Source organism: Arachis ipaensis, chromosome B03 (assembly GCF_000816755.2).
Source record: "Arachis ipaensis cultivar K30076 chromosome B03, Araip1.1, whole genome shotgun sequence".
Classification (NCBI taxonomy): domain Eukaryota; kingdom Viridiplantae; phylum Streptophyta; class Magnoliopsida; order Fabales; family Fabaceae; genus Arachis; species Arachis ipaensis.
The window spans coordinates 109,407,243-109,426,586 of NC_029787.2; the positions used below are offsets into that span (position 1 = coordinate 109,407,243).

General features: G+C 34.4%; 2 protein-coding genes across 8 annotated transcripts; both read left to right on the forward strand.

Annotated features, from left to right (window-relative positions):
- Positions 1,164–8,944, forward strand: LOC107630871 (protein MEI2-like 4). Of its 3 annotated transcripts, none has more exons than XM_016334145.2 (15): positions 1,164–1,754; positions 2,490–2,659; positions 2,813–2,864; positions 3,451–3,777; positions 3,963–4,378; positions 4,487–4,645; positions 4,790–4,906; positions 4,992–5,128; positions 5,387–5,469; positions 5,655–6,059; positions 6,404–6,983; positions 7,252–7,336; positions 7,450–7,518; positions 7,631–7,810; positions 8,280–8,944. In XM_016334145.2, the coding sequence occupies exons 2-15, from the start codon at positions 2,582–2,584 to the stop codon at positions 8,415–8,417; spliced, it is 2,826 nt and encodes a 941-aa protein (XP_016189631.1). In that variant the 5' UTR covers positions 1,164–1,754; positions 2,490–2,581; the 3' UTR covers positions 8,418–8,944. The 3 variants fall into 3 exon arrangements, with proteins under 3 accessions (XP_016189631.1, XP_020974897.1, XP_016189632.1); XM_021119238.1 differs by having other exon boundaries at positions 2,493–2,659; XM_016334146.2 differs by lacking the exon at positions 4,487–4,645.
- On the forward strand, positions 10,003–18,649 carry LOC107630873 (PHD finger protein ING1). 5 transcript variants are annotated; one of them, XM_016334148.2, is made up of 10 exons: positions 10,003–10,479; positions 12,469–12,608; positions 12,778–12,900; positions 13,645–13,721; positions 13,882–13,953; positions 14,824–15,011; positions 15,569–15,632; positions 15,753–15,852; positions 17,905–18,061; positions 18,127–18,649. In XM_016334148.2, exons 4-10 carry the CDS (start codon positions 13,694–13,696, stop codon positions 18,235–18,237), a joined length of 720 nt encoding a protein of 239 aa, XP_016189634.1. In that variant the 5' UTR covers positions 10,003–10,479; positions 12,469–12,608; positions 12,778–12,900; positions 13,645–13,693; the 3' UTR covers positions 18,238–18,649. The 5 variants fall into 5 exon arrangements, with proteins under 5 accessions (XP_016189634.1, XP_016189635.1, XP_016189638.1 ...); XM_016334149.2 differs by having other exon boundaries at positions 12,531–12,608; XM_016334152.2 differs by lacking the exon at positions 12,469–12,608.

The following is a 19,344-nucleotide window of genomic DNA, read 5'->3' on the forward strand; positions in this document are numbered from 1 at the left end:
AATACATCTTATCACGGTTTATTATTTATACGTAATTATTATAGGATATTACAGATTATACTCAAAACACACATCATCATAATTTACTATATCGCAAATTATGAGTGCAACAAATTACATATAAATAATAAATTATGATAGAGTGTAGCGATCTACATAAGAATTAGTTTAGGATAAGAATGTAACTTATTTTTAAAAGTTATATTTGTGTAAATTTGATTTTCAAATGATTTATTTATATAACTTGTCCTTTTAATTAAATTGAGTTCTTTTCATAATTCACAAAAAATAATAATAAAAAAAATAAAAAAATATATTTTCTATTAATAATTTTGATAAAGATAGATTTCTTATAATTAAATTTTTCTAACTATTTTTTAGGAGAAATTTTTTATAGAGTAAAAATCCAATCCGATTTTTATCCAAAAAAATTTTTGGTTCTTAACCCTTTTATTTTAGGACAACATGATCTATCTGTTAAAAAATTTGTTAAATAGTAACGAAAATTAGTTTTGTAAGGATTTTATTTGTAATTTGTGGGGTTTTAAACTCTTACAAACTATTGATAAGTTTATTTTTAAAAATTTTTTTCAATGATGGTAGTTAAGTGGATCAAGACCATTGTTAAAAATGATATCGCATGAAAAAAAAAGTAGTTACAATAACAAAATCTTTTAAAGAAAAAAAAAAAACATCAAACAAAAAAATAAAATAAAATAATATTAATGTTGATGATATTGTATACAGTTTCAACATGAAAGAAATATATAAAAATAAATATACAGTTGTCAAGTCAAATACTCAAATTAGACTAAAAGTTGAATATAATTAACTTATCCAAAAAGCAAAATAAAAGAATCAGATCAGTTATAATGAGTCATGAGAACAACAAACGCATAAGTAATAAGATAAGACAAAACATTAAAAAAAAAGAAAAGAAAAGAAAAGAAAAAGGTCCATGTACGTAGCAAAAAATCTCTCCTCGTATTTAGAGAGAGAGAGAGAGCGATCTGTACAAATTCTATTTCCCAAAATCACATTCCATTATTACAAAATAATGACTACAAAACTAGGAATCCACTTGTCAAATCTGTCCTGTCACAGTAGTAATTTCATTTCTGGTTTCGTTTCGGTTTTGTTTGTTTTGTTTTCTTATTATTAAAAAAAGGCCAACTAACACGCTTTTCTTCTTTCCCCCTCTCTTTTCTTTTTCTTCTTCTATTCTCCTCTTTTCTTCTTTGCCTCTGTCACAAGTCTCTCGCAACATAACACAAACTCTCTCTCTCTTTTTCTCTTGTTGAGTCGTCTCTTTCTCTCTCCTAAAATAGACGGCGACCGGCGAGCGCAATCTCGCCGGGGCTTCGCCGGAGATCAGCTTTTTTTAATTTCTCTCTCAATAATTAATTATCCGTACGCATAAACCAACAAGAAAAGAAGATAATATTTAAAGAAGAAGAAGAGAAAAGAAAAAAAAAACAAAGGTCCGGTTCTGTTCTGTTATGTGTACGAACGTATAAGCGTTTATTTCTTGGTTTCTTGTGTATCTCGTGTGGTGAGATTAACGGAAAAGCAATGCAGGCGAGAAAAGAGGAGATTTGGCCGAAATTATCATGAGATCTCCCCGCTTATGAATTTCCTTATGTCGTGTAGCCAAGGTTCAATTTTTGTTGCGGGTTCCTCTTTGTCTTTCTTCTTTTTGAGTTCAACTTCGTTGAATTTTCGGGAACAAAAGAGACTCTGTTTCAATTTAGAAGGTGAGCATTTTATATCTTATGTTATGCCAGTCTTTTTGGGTTTAATTAGCGTATTCTCTTTTTGAATTCAGCTCATAATTCAGAAGTCTTTTCGTGTAGCTGAATTTCAGCTTAATGTGCAAAACGCTTCATCATTCTCGCAAAACCTGGATTTTTCCTTTTTTTTTTTTTTAATTCTTTTTGGGAGCTTGATCTATTCATAGTTACGGGGTTTCCTGTAAAATTCCCTTGGTTTCTTACATAGACAGGCTGGAATATTTAAACTTTGGTAGCTGCCAGTTGTTTTTAATGCTCATATGAATAGGAATTTCCTAATTTCTATGGATGCTTTTTGGTTCAATTTCCAACTCTTTTTATTTTTGAATTCAGTGCAAAAGAATGGTCCAATTGGATTAGGTCGTTGGTAGGTAAGCAACGGGCTTTCTTCTTTTATGCAATTTCATCTATTTTCAGGTGGTATTTAGTTGAAGATGCAACTATTTCTAGCTTAATTTTTGTACCAATCCCTTTGAATTTAGCAATTAGAGTCTTAGGTAGAACAGTTCCAATTAGGGGTTGAGAGTGATTATGCCAGCAGCCAAGAACTAGGTAAATGTTACTGTCTTAGTCTGAGATTGCATCAAGTTTAACTCTTTCTTGGTTTTGATTCTATTAGTGTTGTGGTCACTATGAATTTGCAAATTTTCCCCTTTCCTTTGATCAAGCAAATAGCCTTAAAAATAATTGAATTTCCAGCAGATGATAATGAGTAGAGCCTAACCAAGCAAGCACGTGAAGAGCTTTTCCACAATACTTCTATTTCCAGATTTTGTTTTTTTTTTTATGGGATGCCTTCTCCAATGGTGGATCAGAGGGGAGTTTCTGCTTCATCTCACTTTTTTGATGACATTTCTTTTCGTTCTGAGGTAATTACATTTATTATTGTTCTCCCCACCCCCGAGAAAAAAAAAAAAGCTACCTTTTTCTAAATGTTATGTAGCTTCTCTATGGCCTAAATGACATTACCTATATGAGCAAGCTGTTGGTTTTCTAAACCTGTCTCGAACTCTTCTGGGCAGAGGGATGCTGGAATACGGAAGTTCAAATCCATTCATGATCAATATCCACAAGGTGAGGACCAACAGCGGAAGTTCAAACTTAAGTTACTTCTGTCTGTGGCAGAACAGTTGTCTATTTAGAAATTTTCAATCAATCTTCCTCTTATATGAAATTATGAATAAATGAATTATGTCCACAATTATTAAATGCATCTTTGCTCCTGAATATTTATTGTTACTTATCAATTTAGTATGTACTTTTTAATACAAGCAATTGCATCAAACCTAAACTAACACTTCTGTTTCAGTTTGTGGAAATACCTAATTGCAGTAAGTTCTACGTATTCAATGCCTTAATAATGCATGCAAAAGTGTCTTCCATGTTCTAGCAGCTCTTTAGTAGTAGTATAGCTGGAATAATGATGGTGATTTGATTTATATATATGCTGCACTCTGCAGGATTCAAGCTCATACATGTAATTTTTATACAGAAGATATCTAAAATTTCAAAGTTTTACATCATGCTAATTTGAATGTTGTAATACCCCCCCTCCCCCCGGCATACTTTTACATGTGATCTATATTTGCGTTTGTTCATGCATTTGCATATGCAGAAGATGTAGATGGATAAATGAATTTTGCTATATTCACTTTATCAGGAAAAAATGGAATGATAGCATCCCCTGGAAGCAATTTGAATTCTTCATCTGTACTGGAAAGAAGTGCAAAATCTGGTTTGCCAATGTCATGCACCAGTCTATCTATTGAAAATGTGGAACAGCTAAAATTTGGTGGTGAAGGCATTTTTGATGCGCTGATGGTTTCCAAGGAATCATCACATTATCATCACAGATCAAGGTCTGATGTATGTATGCGCTCCGGACCGAACTCACCTGGTGTAATTGGGGACAAGTTTGTTTCCAGTGCAGCCACATGTGAAAGTACTCTATTCTCGAGCTCATTGTCTGATATGTTTTGCCAAAAGTGTAAGTATGCATTACTAGTAATGATTGTTACAGCATAGTCAAATGATCAGCACTTATGCCCTAATATGTTTCTATTTTCTAATGCTTGGAAACAATTTTGTGTTGCATCAGTTTGCTTGTATATCATCATTAGGTACATCTTAAGGTATTTTCTTATCAGTGTTTATATGCATATCATGATGCAGTGAGGTTGTTCGGGAAAGATGCTTTATCTGATCAGCCCGATATTATTGATTCTGTTCCCGAGGAAGAGCCTTATAAATCTCTTGAAGAAATAGAGGCTGAAACTATAGGGAATCTCCTTCCTGATGAAGATGATCTGTTTTCTGGTGTCAATGATGAGTCAAGATATAACAATACTAATGCCAGAAAAAATGATGACTTGGAGGATTTTGACTTGTTTAGCAGTGGGGGAGGCATGGAGCTGGAAAGAGATGAACATCTGAATGCAGGATTAAGAACTAGTGCTCTGGAGGGAGATTCAGGTTTTGTTGGAGGTCCTAAAGGAAAATTTCCTTTTGTCACACAACCTTCTAGAACACTCTTTGTTCGAAACATTAATAGCAACGTAGACGACTCTGAGCTAAAGGCTCTCTTTGAGGTGCGTCTTTGTTTTCCTTTCATGTTAGATGTTATGTTAGGATTTTCAGGAAGCATTTCACAACAGTTATCATAAAATGTAAAAGGACTATTATGTTTGTTCTGGCAGCAATATGGAGATATTAGAACCATGTATACAGCTTGTAAACATCGTGGTTTTGTCATGATTTCTTATTTTGACCTAAGAGCTGCACAAAGTGCAACGCAAGAACTTCAAAATTGGCCACTGAGGTTAAGGAAACTTGATATACATTATTCAATTCCAAAGGTATATTTCTGAGAAATTGTCAAATACGCATAATTCCACTCCATTGCTGTCATTTGTAATATTGTTATAGTATTACACTTTCTTTGTGTTCCTACTTCCTACCTTTTATGCTTTGCTGATATATCTACCTTGATGGCATGTTAGGTCAATGCTTCTGAGAAGGATATTGGCCATGGTACGCTGATGCTATCTGGTCTTGATTCATCTATTTCAAATGATGAACTCAAACAGATTTTTGGATTTTATGGAGATATTAAAGAAGTGAGATGTCTATTCACCTATTTTTGTTGTTTATATCATATGAAGATAATACGTGTTTCCTTAAATATTATGTTGTTAATTGCAGATTTTTGAATCTCCTGAAATGAAACAGCACAAATTTATAGAGTTTTATGATGTACGAGCTGCAGAAGCTGCTCTTCGTGCATTGAACAGGATTGACATTGCTGGGAAGCAGATCAAGATTGAACCAGGACATCCTAGGTTTGCAACATGGGGCCCATTTCTACTTTTTATATTTTAGACTGATTTTTTGTCTAACTTATAGCTCTTCTAATTATTTTCGCATTTTATGTGTACCTCTATATAACCGATGTTGTGTAGAGAAAGGTTATATTTTGGATATGCATTGATTCTTACCTCCTTTAATATTTATTTTGACTATGTAGATTATTCTTACCTCCTTTAAAGAGCACTCTGAGAACTTTCCTTATAAGAATTATTTTAACATTTCTTATGCAGTTTGATGCAGCAGTCTCATAAGGGGCAAGATGAACCAGATCTTGGTCAGAGTATTATTGACAACTTAGCACTGAGACAGAATAATTTACTGATTTCAGAGGACAATTATTATCCGTAGCTGAGAATTTTTTATTCTCACTAATCTTATTTTGACATATTATTTCTTTCCACCAATTTTGTTTATTTGATTGTTATAAAAAAAAGACACAAAAAAAAAAAAATAAATAAAGCAAACACTTTTGGTGTTCTAACTGGACATCATGTGCAGCAACGGTGTCTGCTGGAGTGATTGGATCTGGCTTGGAAAATGGTTACAATCAGGGATTTCAATCTGGAATGGCGCAACCTTTAAACACGTATAATGATAATGCATTTGGACATATAAATTCTAGCATTCACAACACAGTGAGAGGATCATCAGCTTCAAATGTTTCTGGCGTTTCTGAGTCCAATATATTTGTTGACGCAATAAAATTTGCTTCTAGTCCGAGATTTCATCCTCATTCCTTACCCGAGTATCATGATACTTTAGCTAATGGTAGTCCTTATAACTTTTCAAGCACCATTAGCAACATGACTAGCAGTGTCAATACTGGAGTGACCGAAGCCTCTGACAGCAGGCACATTCAGGGAATGGGCTCAACTGGGAACTTAGCAGAATTTAATGCAGGAGGTCAGTGCAATGGATTTTGATAGGCAAAAATAGCATAATGTATAACTTTCCTAATGCGTAACAGTTTTGAAATGATTCTTGTTTATAGAAAATTGAGATAGGAGGGAGTATAATTATTATCAAACTGTTTACTTTGGCACCCTAGCAATTTAAAACTCTTACACTACTAATTACTGTTTAATAGTTGAATTATTCAATTAAACTATTTCAGAGTTGCCTAACTATCGGGAAATTATAAGTGGTTGAAACTTGGTAATTGTATACTTGATATATTTGTTATGTGTATTTGGTAGGTTTACATTGAAATCTGGTTTGAAATCATTGTTTTTATTTTTAACCGACAGGAAATGGGATCCGGTCACATCATGGACTTTATCAGATGTGGAACAGCTCCAATTTGCATCAGCAGTCTTCATCAGGTACCATGCTGTGGCAGAAAAGACCATCATTTGTTAATCTTCCACAGATGCCAAGCTTTGCCATAACACCACCTCATATGTTGAGGTCACAACACATGGACCACAATGTTGCATCAGCACCAGTGTCACCTTGGGGAAGGCAACATTCGCACCTAGCAGAATCCCCTGATGCTTCTGGTTTTGTGGGAAGTGGAGGTTTTCAGGGTTCCTGGCAATTGCTTTCTCCAGAATTTTCTCCTCGTTTGTTTCCTCATGCCAGTCCTAAAGGCACTGAACTGCCATCCAATGCTGGGCAGAGTTCTCCTAAGCATCATGGTTTCCCTGGAAGACATTCTATGAATTCAACGTCAAAAATTGATTCTGCCAATGAACGGATGAGAAGCCTTTATCACCGTAGGAGTGAAACAAACAATGCTGATAAAAAACAATTTGAACTTGACCTAGGTCGCATAATGCAGGGGGAAGACACCCGAACAACACTTATGATAAAAAATATTCCCAACAAGTACGTCACTGTTTGGATCTTGCGTTGCTTACCATGTTATCTTTTCATGTTCTGTTTACAACTGAATGTTTCACTGGTGAAATTGTTAGTTATCTTAATTTCAATGTTAAGATTGGGAAAATAAAAATATCTGCATAAATTCATGTTTTGCATCATCATCTTATTGAAGTTGGCACTTGAGAATTTCTTATACTTCCATTCATTCTGTGTTCATTTGAGATATACCTTGTGTTTGACTCTTGATTTGCCCTACTTCTCTTTTCGCTAGGTATACCTCAAAGATGCTTCTTGCTGCTATTGATGAGCGTTGTAGGGGAACTTATGATTTTCTGTATTTGCCAATTGACTTCAAGGCATGTATTTACTTTTGTTTTTGTTTTTCTTTTTGTTGTTTTTTTTTTTAATCTTTTACTTTGGAGGAGAATTCATAAATATGATTCTGATTCAAATCTACATGTGATTGCAGAATAAATGTAATGTTGGTTATGCATTTATAAATATGATCGATGCTGCTCAAATTATTCCTTTCCACCAGGTTAGTTATGAATTCTTATGTACTAGTAATATACTTTTGTGGAGTTCCTAGGTCTTGTTTTTTATTGTTTCTTCATGAATTGATGGAACTAATGTCAATAAGAATTATGCAGACTTTTAATGGGAAAAAATGGGAGAAGTTCAATAGTGAAAAGGTAGCCTCACTTGCATATGCCCGAATTCAAGGAAAAGCTTCTCTCATTGCCCATTTCCAGAACTCAAGCCTGATGAATGAAGATAAACGTTGTCGCCCTATTCTCTTCCACACTGATGGTCCAAATGCTGGTGATCCAGTGAGTCAATCTTTTTCTTTAATTGCAGTTATTTCCAGTTGCTAAATGCTGTAATGGAGCTACCATATTTCCTTCTTTGTTTCCCCTTGATATTTCGCATTAAATACCAGTTTTGGCCAGAATTTATGTCAATCTTCAAACCAGCAACCGATATTTAATGTTAATACAGTAGCCATGCATTTTTTCCATGCACTGCGTGTTGGTACTATCCAATGCTTGAAGAGATTTCATGAAATTTGATTGGCTGAAAATAATGCGAGAGTATTGGTAATAATTGCTGATAGAAACAGCCTTCTGTTAGGAATAGTCACTAGAAGCACATACATGAGAACTAAAGTATAATGTCTCTATTTTGTTGTTTGAAAATTGTAAACCTTTTTTTATGCATAACATGTAAATTGAACAGATTCAACCCCTCCTTTAGAAGGCTAATAGAGGGTAACATTATTGACGAACTTTGTCTCTGCAGGAGCCTTTTCCTATGGGTACCAATATTAGAGTGAGACCTGGAAAATCTCGCACTGCTGGTAATGACGAAAGTCGCAACCAACCAAGTCCAAGAATTTTGATAAATGTAGAGTCTCCTAATGGACTTGACTCTGCTTAGACTCTTCATGAAACTCTAACTGATTAATCCTGGGGTCCTAACTGTTCAATATCGCATCATAAGTTATGTTCAACCCCGGATATGTACATTGACCTCTTTTTGTACTAGAAGAAAAAAAAAGAAAAAAGATAGAAGAGAGCCGGAGCCTGGATTTCAAGGGGCTAAAATTTTTTTGCCTATAGAGGAACACTTAAACAAGTTTTCAGAGGCTGTAAGTACATAACCAGAATGAAATCACTGATTCTAGTATTTTTTTCCCCCCGAAATTTTTGCATGGAGTCCTGTTTATCATCTCACACTTCAGAGTATTTGATATACTGAAGCTCAAAATTTTGGCCAGCTGATAAAGAGTGGTTTCACAATTTACAGAAATTTCCTTCACAAATCATTATGGGGTTCAAGGGACTTTGCTGATTTCGTTTTGATCATTGTTGTTAATATGTAATTTTGTATTGTATTTTACTTCTGGGAATAGTTTTTGACTATAGGAAGTGATTGATTATCAAGAAAAAGAGACTTAATTGTAACCATTGTTATTAAAACCGGACCGGACCGGACCGGACAGTTCGACTGAAAAACCGATGAACCAGATCCTATACTGGTCCGGTCCGATATTTGCACCATGTAAGGTAACGAACCGGTAGGAACTAGTCAAAATCTGATTGAACCATTGAAAACCGGTCAAACCTGATGAAGACCGGTCCGACCAAACCGGTACGAATTGGCATTTCATAGAAATGCTAGAGGTAGGGTTTGAACCTTTCCTTCATAAATGGAGGCGCCATTTACAGCCACTAGGCTGCTGTGCTCTTCACTAATATATATGCAAATTATAATATATATAAATATCTTTCATCAAATTACTTCTATTTAATTTATTTTAATTTTAGTTATAAACTCACTCATTCTTAAATTAATTATATTTTATTTAACAATAATTATAAACTCACTTATTTTTTAATAAATACTTGTAATATATAATAGTATAATAGTAAAATTATGTATTTTAAATTTTAATTTTAAATTTTTAACTATTTTTTATTTTTTATTATATAGGACCAAGTCAACCGGTTCAACCAGTGACTCACCGATTGAACCAATAACCCAGTGACCCAATAACCTGACCGGTTTGATCACCGGTTCGGTTCTGACAACTATAATTGTAACCAATGTTTCGAAAATTGGACTAGACCGGCCGGTCTGACCGGTTTAACCGTGAATCGTCAACTAAAATGGTTCGATTTGCCATGCAAAACTGTTAATTTGAAAATCGGATTTAAACCGCAGAAATGGCCGGGAATCGGTCAGTCGGACCGGATTGGAACCCGGCCGGTTCTCATCAATCGATGCCGTTTTGGTTAAAAATTGTTCTGAAAATCGAATCGAACTGGCCGGTTAAACCGAATTAACCGGGAATCGGTCATCTAGCCGGTTGGATTGAAGTGCAAAACCGTCTAGCAAAAAAGTGGTAAAAAATCGGTCGAACTGGCGGTTAACCAGCGAACCGTTTGAACAGAACGGTTTTTCCCCGGTTTTCGATTTAAAAAAAATGAAAAAAATATAAAAATATATAAACCCTCCCCCATTTTCTCTCTCTTTCACTCACGCACAAGACCCACCCCCCTCTCTCTCTCTCCACTCCACGGAACCCTAGCCCCCTTTTCTTCCTCTCTCCCAGCCAACAGCAGCAGGAGGCCAGGAGCCACCGCCTAGTGCCCAACGCCGTCGTCCCCGACGAACTCGTCTCCTCAGCCAGCGTCCAGCCTCGTCGTCGCCGATCCTCTTCTCCTGGATCCCATCTCCTCGCGTCGCTAGGTCTCATCGCCGAACGGGTGGAGGGTGCTGTCGCCGCCGGGTGGAACTGACCGTTGTGGCATCAAGAATCATCGCCTGTGGAAGGTGAAGGTCTACTCGTCGCCTGTCATCGTTTCTCTTCCCCTCGCCGTCGTCTCTCTCGGTCTCCGTCGAGCCCTTTCTCTGTCGCCGTCGTGCCCTCTCTCTGTCGCCGTCGAGCTCTCCATCTTTCTGTGTGTCGCCGTCGAGCTCAACGACCCTTCCTCCGGTAAATAATGCTGCTTGAATTATTTTTACTTGATTTTGTACTTTTGTTAATAATGCTGATTCAGTTGCTGGTTTTACTATTTTAGTGATCTTGATTTGCTGAGTTAATAGTATTGAATTACTGATTTTGATGATTTTGATCATTTTCTATTATCCTGAGTTGTTGAGTTGTTGATTTTTTGAAATGATGTTGCTATCTGGAATAATATTGTTGCTGGTTTTCTGATTTGGGTTTGGCTGATGTTGTAAGTAAGTGGTAAGTTCATGCGGAGGTTCAGGCTCCCACGCCAAGATGGATCAGGTGAAGACATCCATGGAGAATGGTGTTCTTACTGTCACTGTTCCCAAGGCAGAAGTTAAGAAACCTAGGCAGAAGTTAAGAAACCTGATGTTAAGCCCATTCAAATCACTGGTTAAACAATATAATTTTTCTTAATCCCCTTTCTGGTTTTCAAGCCTGTGTTTGGGTTTTGTTGTAAATTGTGATTGCCTAATATCTATGATGTTCATGTCCTAGAAATATAAATCATGTAGTAGTGGTAAGTAAGAAAGCAAGATTATTATGATATGAGATGTCATCAAGTATGTAGTGCATGAATGGAACTTTTTTTGTGGCTGTGCTTTGAAAATCCTATCGATGATGAAAATCCTGAAACTAACAATGATGATTATGATTTTTGATGATTAGAGTTTTGTATAGTTAAAAAAGGTGAAATTTTAAATTTTATTAGATTAGAAATTATTGAATTTAAATCTTTGAAATTATATATTTAATTTTTAATAATTTTGTTAAAAATTTATTTAAACCGGTTGAACTCCGGTTGAACCTCAGTCAAACCATTAAATCAGTGAACCAGTTATCTTACCGGTTCATTGACCGGTCCAGTTCTCGCAACCTTACTAAAAAGTAAAAACCAAACAGAAGCACGCATGAAGCCAGCAGTCAAGCCACAACCAACTCGTTCTCCAATTCTTCCATCTCCTTCCTCCTCTCCAAAGAAACAGAAACCCTAGCCTCACTGCCACAAGCTACAAGAAGTGAGCCACTGCCGCTGTCTGTTGCAGTCAGGGGCAGGTGTGAAGCACAGAAGCCTCACCTCCTAACCCTAGAGCCCCTTCTCCGGTTTCTTTTATCTCCTTCCTTCTCCCCAAACAAAAACGAAACCCTAGCCTCGTTGCTGTCCGTTGCAGTCAGGGGATCCTCTCTTCATTCCGTTGGCGTCCTCCAAAGAAGAACCCCTGTTGGCTCTCAGTCTTCGTTCTCTACTGTCGACGTCTGCTCGCAATCGTTCTTCGAAGGTCAGTGCTCACTGCTCGCAGTCTTCTTCTACGCCGTCCGTCGTCCTGCTCGTCGCCTGGTCTCCGTCTCCGCTGCGCTTCTGCCCCTCGGCTCAGACAGCTCAGAACGAAGGCAAAGGCTTCATTTTTTTTTAATTTTAGTTCTCTGTTCTTCATTCTTTACTCAAAACATTGTTTATTTTTGGATTTTGCTAATGCTACTAGGTTGAAATTTGAATCTAGCTGTATTATACTTTGTTTTCTTGTTTTGGATTGAATCATTAAATGATTAGTTGATTTATTTTGGTGGTTAATCTTTGTTAAAATTGTGCTGATTCAGTTGATTTAGTTCACTAGTTAATCTTGTTAATCTTCATTAAAATTGTGTGCTGTATTTTGTTTTGTGTTGTGACTCAATTGTGCTTAGATTGTGACTGACTTAAACTTGTGCTTAGATTGAATGATTAATTGATTATTGATTAGCTATGGCTGTTTTGATGTGTTGCTGTTTTGATTAGCTATTGTGACTAACTTAAACTTGCTGTTTTGATGTGTTGCTGTTTTGATGTATTGCTTAATTGATTATATAGGATAGTTGTTCTGCCATGCTATTGCTGCCTATATAAGTGTGTAGCTACCACTAAAATTAGTAACCCTCATTAAATTACCTCAGCTATACCATCAATTAAATATCCTGAATACTAATATGCAGTTGCTATTTCAATCTGCATTCTGCATAATACTGTCTAAACATGCTGCTGCTACTTCAATCAGCATTCTGCAATATGCTTTAATGAAATGGCTCAAGATTGAAGATGACGAGGCAATCTTCTTCAGGAAGCAACACGTACAGTGAGATTACCACCTCTAGAAGAACTGTTTCTCATGATCTCAAATCTGTGTTTTGATGTTTTTTGAGATTGATCACTGTCTTTTCCTTCATTGTCTTGTCTTTTTGCTCCTTTACTACTCTCCGATACTCTGTTTTTGCAGTGTAACCTAAGGCTATTATTTGTTGCAGGATTTGGTACTTGATGTTAGTTTAGAAGAAGCCATTTTGGAATGAAATCAGATTTACATCTTATTAGTTTGGTGTTTGTTGACTGAACCAGATTGGTAGGAAAATCTTAACCAAAAATTATAGGTAAAGGTTTTTTTTTATTTTTTTTTATTTTTTTATTTAATTCAAAATAAAAGATACACCAAAAATGACCAAAATGCATTTTTGATTGCCTTATTATTGGTCATGATTTTATTGGTAGATTCACTACTTTTAACTAGCCTCATCAATTCTTCCTAGATACGAACTGTACATTCTTTTTTATTTTTTTTGTCTATATAATTATTTTGTGTTTAACTTTATATAAATTTGTGTCCANGTATCTTTCTCATCCTTAATTTTGTTTATATAATTATTTTGTATTTAATTTTACAAATTTCTATACCAACTTTCATAAATTTTTGTGTTTTTTATTAAACTTTATATAGAATTCTACACTTTTGGTTTTATTTTTTTGTTTATCTTCTTTGACAATAAACATGAAAATGTTTGAAGAAAATACATAACTTTATAAACAATAACATAAAAAATGTGTTTTCTCCTATTCCTATTCCTATTCCTATTCCTACTCTTCTATTTCTACTACTTTCTTTTATTTCTTTCTCTTAGAAAAAGGAAAAAAAAAATAATAAAAACACTAATTATTTTGGTACCATTTAGATAGTAGAGAGTTTTGTCGTAATATGATCTTTGGTACTATTTTTGTAAAAACGTCCCCCATCCCGCCTCTAGCGTCGTCCGCGCTCGCTTTCCTCTGTCACGGTCGGCTCTTTTTTTCCGGTTGAATGCTATCTCTCTCCGTCTAATCGTCTCAGCCGCATAACACAGGCCGGACAAAGCCGCGGAGACATCGGAGTCCGGACGGAGCACAGCCCTAATGTCGTTCCTTGAAGAATTTCAAGCTAGTAATTCACTCCCTTCCTTTCAATATCCTTTTCATTACTAACTAATTTTTTTTAATTAATTTTTTAGGGTTCTAGAATATTTGTACCTTTAATTTTTCTTTTCAATTCACAATTATAACAATCTCTTTGGTTTTTTTCCCCCATCCTTGTCAACTTGCAGATTTGGAGTCTCTACCCGTTATTCTTCAGAAGAAGTATGCCTTGTTGCGTGACCTAGATAAGAGTTTACAGGGTATTTGTCCGTTTTTATTCTTTGCTATATTCTTGTTAAGAAAGGCAATTATCTAGTTTGTTCTGGTACAATCTTAGAAATTGTATTTGGTGGTTCATTGACATGATTTAATCGTGAGGCGAGTTGCCATTTCACACTCAAGGCGCATTTGTTGTGTCCCAAACTTGTAGTAATGCTGTTGGAACTTCTCCTGGAATTATATTATTCTTTTAAATAAAGGTGTAATGTACCCAACCTAATCGGATAATTACATCATTGGCTGTTTCGGCGGCTTGAATTGTGACGTTGAGGTCACACGGAGATAACTTCATCGTTGCTCCAATGCTCCCCTTATAGGCGCTCACTACTATAAAAAATAAAAATAATGGGTTAGAAGCAACCAGAATTAGTTATTAGTTATGTGGTATATAATACACAAATCCAGTGTGGTGGGTGTTTAGAAACTTGTCTTAATGTCATAATGCTTGATACTTTGTTAAGAAAATGAATTTAGCACCTTCCTTATCTAAAATACATTTGTTAGGCTGGATTGTTTTAATGTGCGATAGGAAATTACATACGTATACCATATTTACTATTTAGTTTGTGATGGGAATTTAGCCTGTAGTTTAGCTCAGATATTTTGAAATTCATGTTTTTGGTTAATTTGATTCTAAAGGCTTATTACATTGTCTTAGTTTGTATATTTTATGTTGCTTACTTTGCTAATTGCTAATACCTATAATTAGTTTTTAGATATCAAATTAATGGCATGTATGCCCTTTATTATTGTAATCTTACTCTCTGTCCAAAATGTTCTCCTGGAAAAAATAATTCCCTTTGAGTCGTGTTAGTTTTCCTCCACATAACGACTGTGATCTCTGTGAGCAGAGATTCAAAGGCAAAATGAACACCGCTGTGAACAAGAAATTGAAGATATTAGGCGAGGAGTTAGGTCTGGAAACATCACACCTGATACTTCGGTTATTCGATTTTCCGATGAAGCACTTGATGAGCAAAAGCATAGCATTAGGATTGCTGATGAAAAGGTTGCCCTGGCTGTCCAGGCATATGATTTGGTAGTACACTTATCTTGCTACATGGAATTTTTTTTCAAGACCTTTGATTGATTCCTGGCTTTAGATATAATTGCTTGAATAAGTATTGCAGTTTTGTGGTAATACTTGTTCGATATAGCTAAATGATGGATTGTATTTGTATTTGTTTGACCGTACCATGTTTTTCTTGCTAGTTTTTTAATTTTATTTTTTTCTCAATGATTTTGTTCTCAGTAGTCAATTCTTTCACAATGACTTCATTGTACTCATGTACTGAAAGATTGATCTTATCACGATGCCAAGGTTATGCCCTTGTGAGTTTGGCTGCTCTTTTTAAGAGAGGCACGTACTGGCAGTACAATAATTGTTCAGATATGATTGTATGTTATTTTCATTTGCTTTTTTCACTTTTTGTATTGCATTTTTAAATTTGGATTAAGAATATATATATACATAACATTTGGGAAAACAAATTTTGGTTTTGGAGCAAAATATAGGAGGCAGCATTTATAACGTAAGTACAAAAACTTGTTGGCTTGGTGTGGATTTTGTAATAATATATTTGTGATTTTTTGCAGGTAGATACACACATACAACAACTTGATCAGTATCTGAAGAAGTTTGATGAGGAGCTTAGGCGCGGTACTTTCTTTTATTCATCTCATGATCTATATAAGTTGTTAATGTGCTATATCGTAATTGATAACAAATGAATCTAATTATTTTTATTAATTAAGCATTTATTGTTTTTATTTATATCAGAAAGAGAAAATGCTGCAATAAGTGGAGTTCTTGCTTCAGCTCCTGATGGCAATACAAAATCTGGAAGGGGTAATGAAGGTGGCAGAGGAGGGCGTAAAAAGTATGAATCTTCTAGGACTATTTATGATTCAATTTTTGCTCGCTTATCACATGATGTGTCTCTATGATTTTCAATTATCTTCACTTAATAAGATACCTTCTTCCATGGTTTTCCGTTATGGATTCAAATGATGGGCATATCTTCAAACAGACCATAATTATTTAGGAAAATGTTGAATGAATAGAAGTTAAGACGTTTGGGAAATATATTTCTTGTTTTGGTAGCATTTACGAGAAAAAGTGTTCAAACAGAGACATCTTAGTATGTGATGCCCTTGAGTGAACAGACAACTGGCAATAGATTGCAAAAGGAAAAACATTAGTCTCGCAAACATGCATTCCTAGTTTTCTTCTTCAGTTAATGCTTCTTTTGTTTACAATGGAGGTTGAAGTTATGTGATCTTATTATAATGATTAGAGCTTGAACATATTGTAGATACTATGCCTTTACAATACAATCTGCCATTCTGTTGTTTGACATTCTTACATATTTCTTTGTAACGCTCTGTTGTCTTCATATCCGATGTCCTACATTCCTGTAAGTACTACAAACCATACCTAGAAATACCAAATAATCCAAATCCTTTTGATGATACGAATTTGTGTTGTCAAGCAACACTTGCCTTGGTTTGAAAACCAAGAATTAGATAATCTTATTTTACCTAAATGTAGAAAGCCAAATATTTATTGCCAAGATAATTACTTTAGTGACTAAAGTGTTGTCATTATCCATGATTAAATTTGGAAGTTTATATATTTTATATAACATTTGGAAAAGATATCTTAGTAATTGACATAAATAACATAATAGTGTTTGTAATTATATAGCAGAAACCATAAATAGAAATAGTAGAAATCTGGATTGAAATCAATGTGAAAGAGATGTTTTTGAGCAAGTATAGAGTGCTCATTGCTTCCGAATACCGAACCTTAACCTTAATCCTGGCCTAAAATGTAAGGTAAACCTCCNCCACTATAATTGCCCCGAGTTCCCCTAGCTTCATATTAGTTTAATATTGGCCTATTTTAACTTGATCACAAAATAAGTGAAATAAACATCTTTAAAATATAACTCAAGAGACTAAATAATAGTATTTGGCTAGAGAGTAACCCTTGTACCTATAATGACAAAAATTTAGATAGGCAAGCATTGTGTTGTAGGATAGACATCCTTCTTCTACTTGGTTTAAGGCACATGGTCTCTTTAGAAACGTATCCCACAACAATAATTTTTTCTCCAATATTGAGAGATTTGAAAGTTTTGCAATTGTCCCCCCTAAAAACCAAATCTTTTGTATTGGATCTCTTGTCCTGAATACCTTTTATATTATCCTTCTCTCCTTATTAATACCAATTCTTTTAGAAAATGTAGACAAATATCCAACAAAAGTGGCAAAAAGGTGTACATCTTAAAGGCAAAGGTTTGAATGTGAACTTATAAACTTGGTTGTAGAATCATGAGTTTTGCATTTTTATTAGAATTTATGTAAGGTCATGAGTTTGACAAAGAGCGAGTTCTATGCTAATTAAGTCTATATGCATTTTTTTTTTGGAAAATAAAAATATAACTAAATTTATTTGTATCAAATTAGCTTAATAAGTTAAACGAATGTTGCATAATCATAAGTAAATGAATATAAACTTATAAACTTGTGGAATCGATTAGTTAGTGATTTTGTTTTAATTTACATAAAAACTCGTACAAGTTTAACCTTAATTCATTTTTGCATGGTAACATTATGAAGAGAGTTAAAATATTAACTCTTGACTTTGACAACTATGGTTTAGAGTTATGTACATAAATGACCTGGATAACTTAGCAGATTTTAGTTTGTGACTGAATATTTGTTTCTTGAATTAAAATTTTGAATTCCACATTGTAGTTGTTAAGACGGACACGTAGAAAGGCTTATAATGTGACATGTCACATATCTATTGTTTCCGTTGTTTGTGTATGCCGCATGATGCATGCATGTATACAGCATTTATGGTATGATAATGGAAACAAAATGAAATCTAATAGAAATAACTTGATTCACAACTGCTATTGCAGACGCCAAACATCTGTTGCAGTGGCAACAGAAGCACAACCTACACCTGTGAACCCAACTGGCATGGAATTGGATTTACCAGTTGATCCAAATGAACCCACATACTGCTTTTGTAACCAAGTTAGCTATGGCGAGATGGTTGCCTGTGATAACCCTGACGTAAGTATTTATTTTACTTTCTTTCTTTTATCCCTAACATATTTTGACAATATCTGGGTTTGCAGTGCAAGATAGAGTGGTTTCATTTTGGTTGTGTTGGTCTGAAAGAACAACCAAAAGGAAAATGGTATTGTTCAAATTGCGCAGCAACAAAAAATCGTCGCAGAGGCAAATGAGGTTTGACAGAAGAACAAGATTAGTAGTAAAATGGGTGACTGTATATTGTTAATATGTTTAGAAGACGCAACTTTAATGTTTCAGGGCCTTGAAACTTTGCATCACTGGCTGTCTTTGCATCTTACGTTATTGATCTTGCAAATGGAGCTATTATTTCGTTGTTAGGTCAAGCTTTCAAAGCGAGGATATATTTTCGTATAGATTTTGTGCAGAATGTAAACTAAAATTATTACAAAGTTTACTTGAATTATAGTTAGTTCACCTATTTAGTTGACCAAGAAACCATCCTTCATTTACTCTTTATATTTATGTAAAATACCATAACTACTTTTGAACTAGATGATACAATGTGGGAGAGTTCCTAGATGGTGAAAGTTATTTTGTGGTGTTTAAAGGACCAAGGTGTTTCAAGAAATTGTCAACAATTTCAAGCCTAATTTGTAAATTTGGGTTTTTTAACAAGTTTTCAAATTCTCCCATGGTCTAATGAAGCAGGTAGATGTTATTATCAAGTTTTCTGCTACGTAACACCAACAATTATATTCATGCCGGTATTATTATTATTTAAAAGGTNNNNATAGGGTTTAAACTTCACTCAAATTTTATTTGTAGGTTTAAACATTTCAACCTAAGCCCTTTTGTACTCTAAATTTTTCAACTCAACCTGCAAAATAAATTTATTTTCACTAAATATAATATTTAATCTTTTTACATTTCATATTAATGATACTAGATTTTTGTATGCAAAATAGAAGACTTCGAATTTAAATCTTCATTTGTTTAATTATATGTATTCGTATTTTTATCAGCATAGCAATTATATATTAAGAGTACACTATATCAATTGGGATACATCTAAAATGTTAGATTTCCACCGGGGAATATACATATTTGATTTTTATGATTAAAATATCTAGTGGTTAAATTTAAAAAACGTATTATACCATACATATTTGGACTTGCAATTATAGGTAAAGTTTTTTTTTTTAATTCAAAATAAAAGATACACCAAAAATTACCAAAATGCATTTTTGATTGCCTTATTATTGGTGCATTTTTTAGTAGGATAATGAAGGAGAATAGACTGTACGCGCTTCACCCTCAAG